The sequence below is a fragment of the Grampus griseus genome (genome assembly GCF_964374135.1).
Source record: "Grampus griseus genome assembly, chromosome: 12".
Lineage (NCBI taxonomy): Eukaryota > Metazoa > Chordata > Mammalia > Artiodactyla > Delphinidae > Grampus > Grampus griseus.
The window spans coordinates 47,180,707-47,181,488 of record NC_139006.1 but is presented as its reverse complement, the minus strand read 5'-3'; the positions used below and the strand labels follow the sequence as shown (position 1 = coordinate 47,181,488).

General features: G+C 45.4%; 1 protein-coding gene across 1 annotated transcript; it reads right to left on the bottom strand.

The window, feature by feature from the left end:
- Positions 1-247: 247 nt before the first annotated feature.
- Positions 248-463, bottom strand: LOC309831129 (ubiquinol-cytochrome c reductase complex assembly factor 6-like; the record flags this gene model as incomplete). The annotated part of the gene is made up of 1 exon (XM_082668115.1): positions 248-463. The coding sequence occupies one exon, from the start codon at positions 461-463 to the stop codon at positions 248-250; it is 216 nt and encodes a 71-aa protein (XP_082524241.1).
- Positions 464-782: the final 319 nt, after the last annotated feature.

Genomic DNA, 782 nt, shown 5'->3' with positions numbered 1-782 from the left:
GACACTGCAAATATGTTCTCTCACATGCTATTTAAGACTAGGTGTCTATCAAACCACATTAGAGGAGCTGATGATATAAGCTTTGGCAGTTTTCAAGAAACATTAGTCAAACCATAACTAAATCTCAATGCATCAGTTAACATCTGCTGAACACTTCCTCTTGCAGTTAGCATTGTATTAGTGCTTAAACCCAAGTAGTTTGACTCAGTAAATTCTAAAAATACATATTTAATTCTCATAATATTATTCACAGAGTTCTTGGCAGAGATAAATTTTGAGGTTCATATTGTCTCTCTTTCAGTCCCAAAAGCTCTGTTTTGAGTTCTCCAGGCTTTGGTGGAATTTCAGATATTGTCAGGTCCGGCCTGTAGTACCGGTGCACCACCTCCGCGCCGGCGCACATGGCCAGGAGGCTGGCGGCGAACATTTTCAGGTAGGACATCCAGGACACGCCCGTGGGCATGGTCGTTGGGCTCGAGCTGCACTGGCCCTCGGAAGCGGGTCAGGGGACGGTTGAAGGGCGCTCCGGAGACTGAGCGGGCGGCCGCGGATCGGACCGAAAGTGCAGGGGATCTGGGAAGAGGTTTTGAGGGATCTATTTGAATCTTGATGGGAGTTGTGCTGTGAATTTTTCCAATATCATTTGGAGATTTTGCCCATAAAGAGGGTGGTAGCTGATTCAATAGGGACAAATGATCGGTGTTTCCAGATCTACTCTAGGACTGTTAGAGATGGAACAAATAAAATATGTCAGAGTCAGGTTGGCTGCTTTGATGACTTAT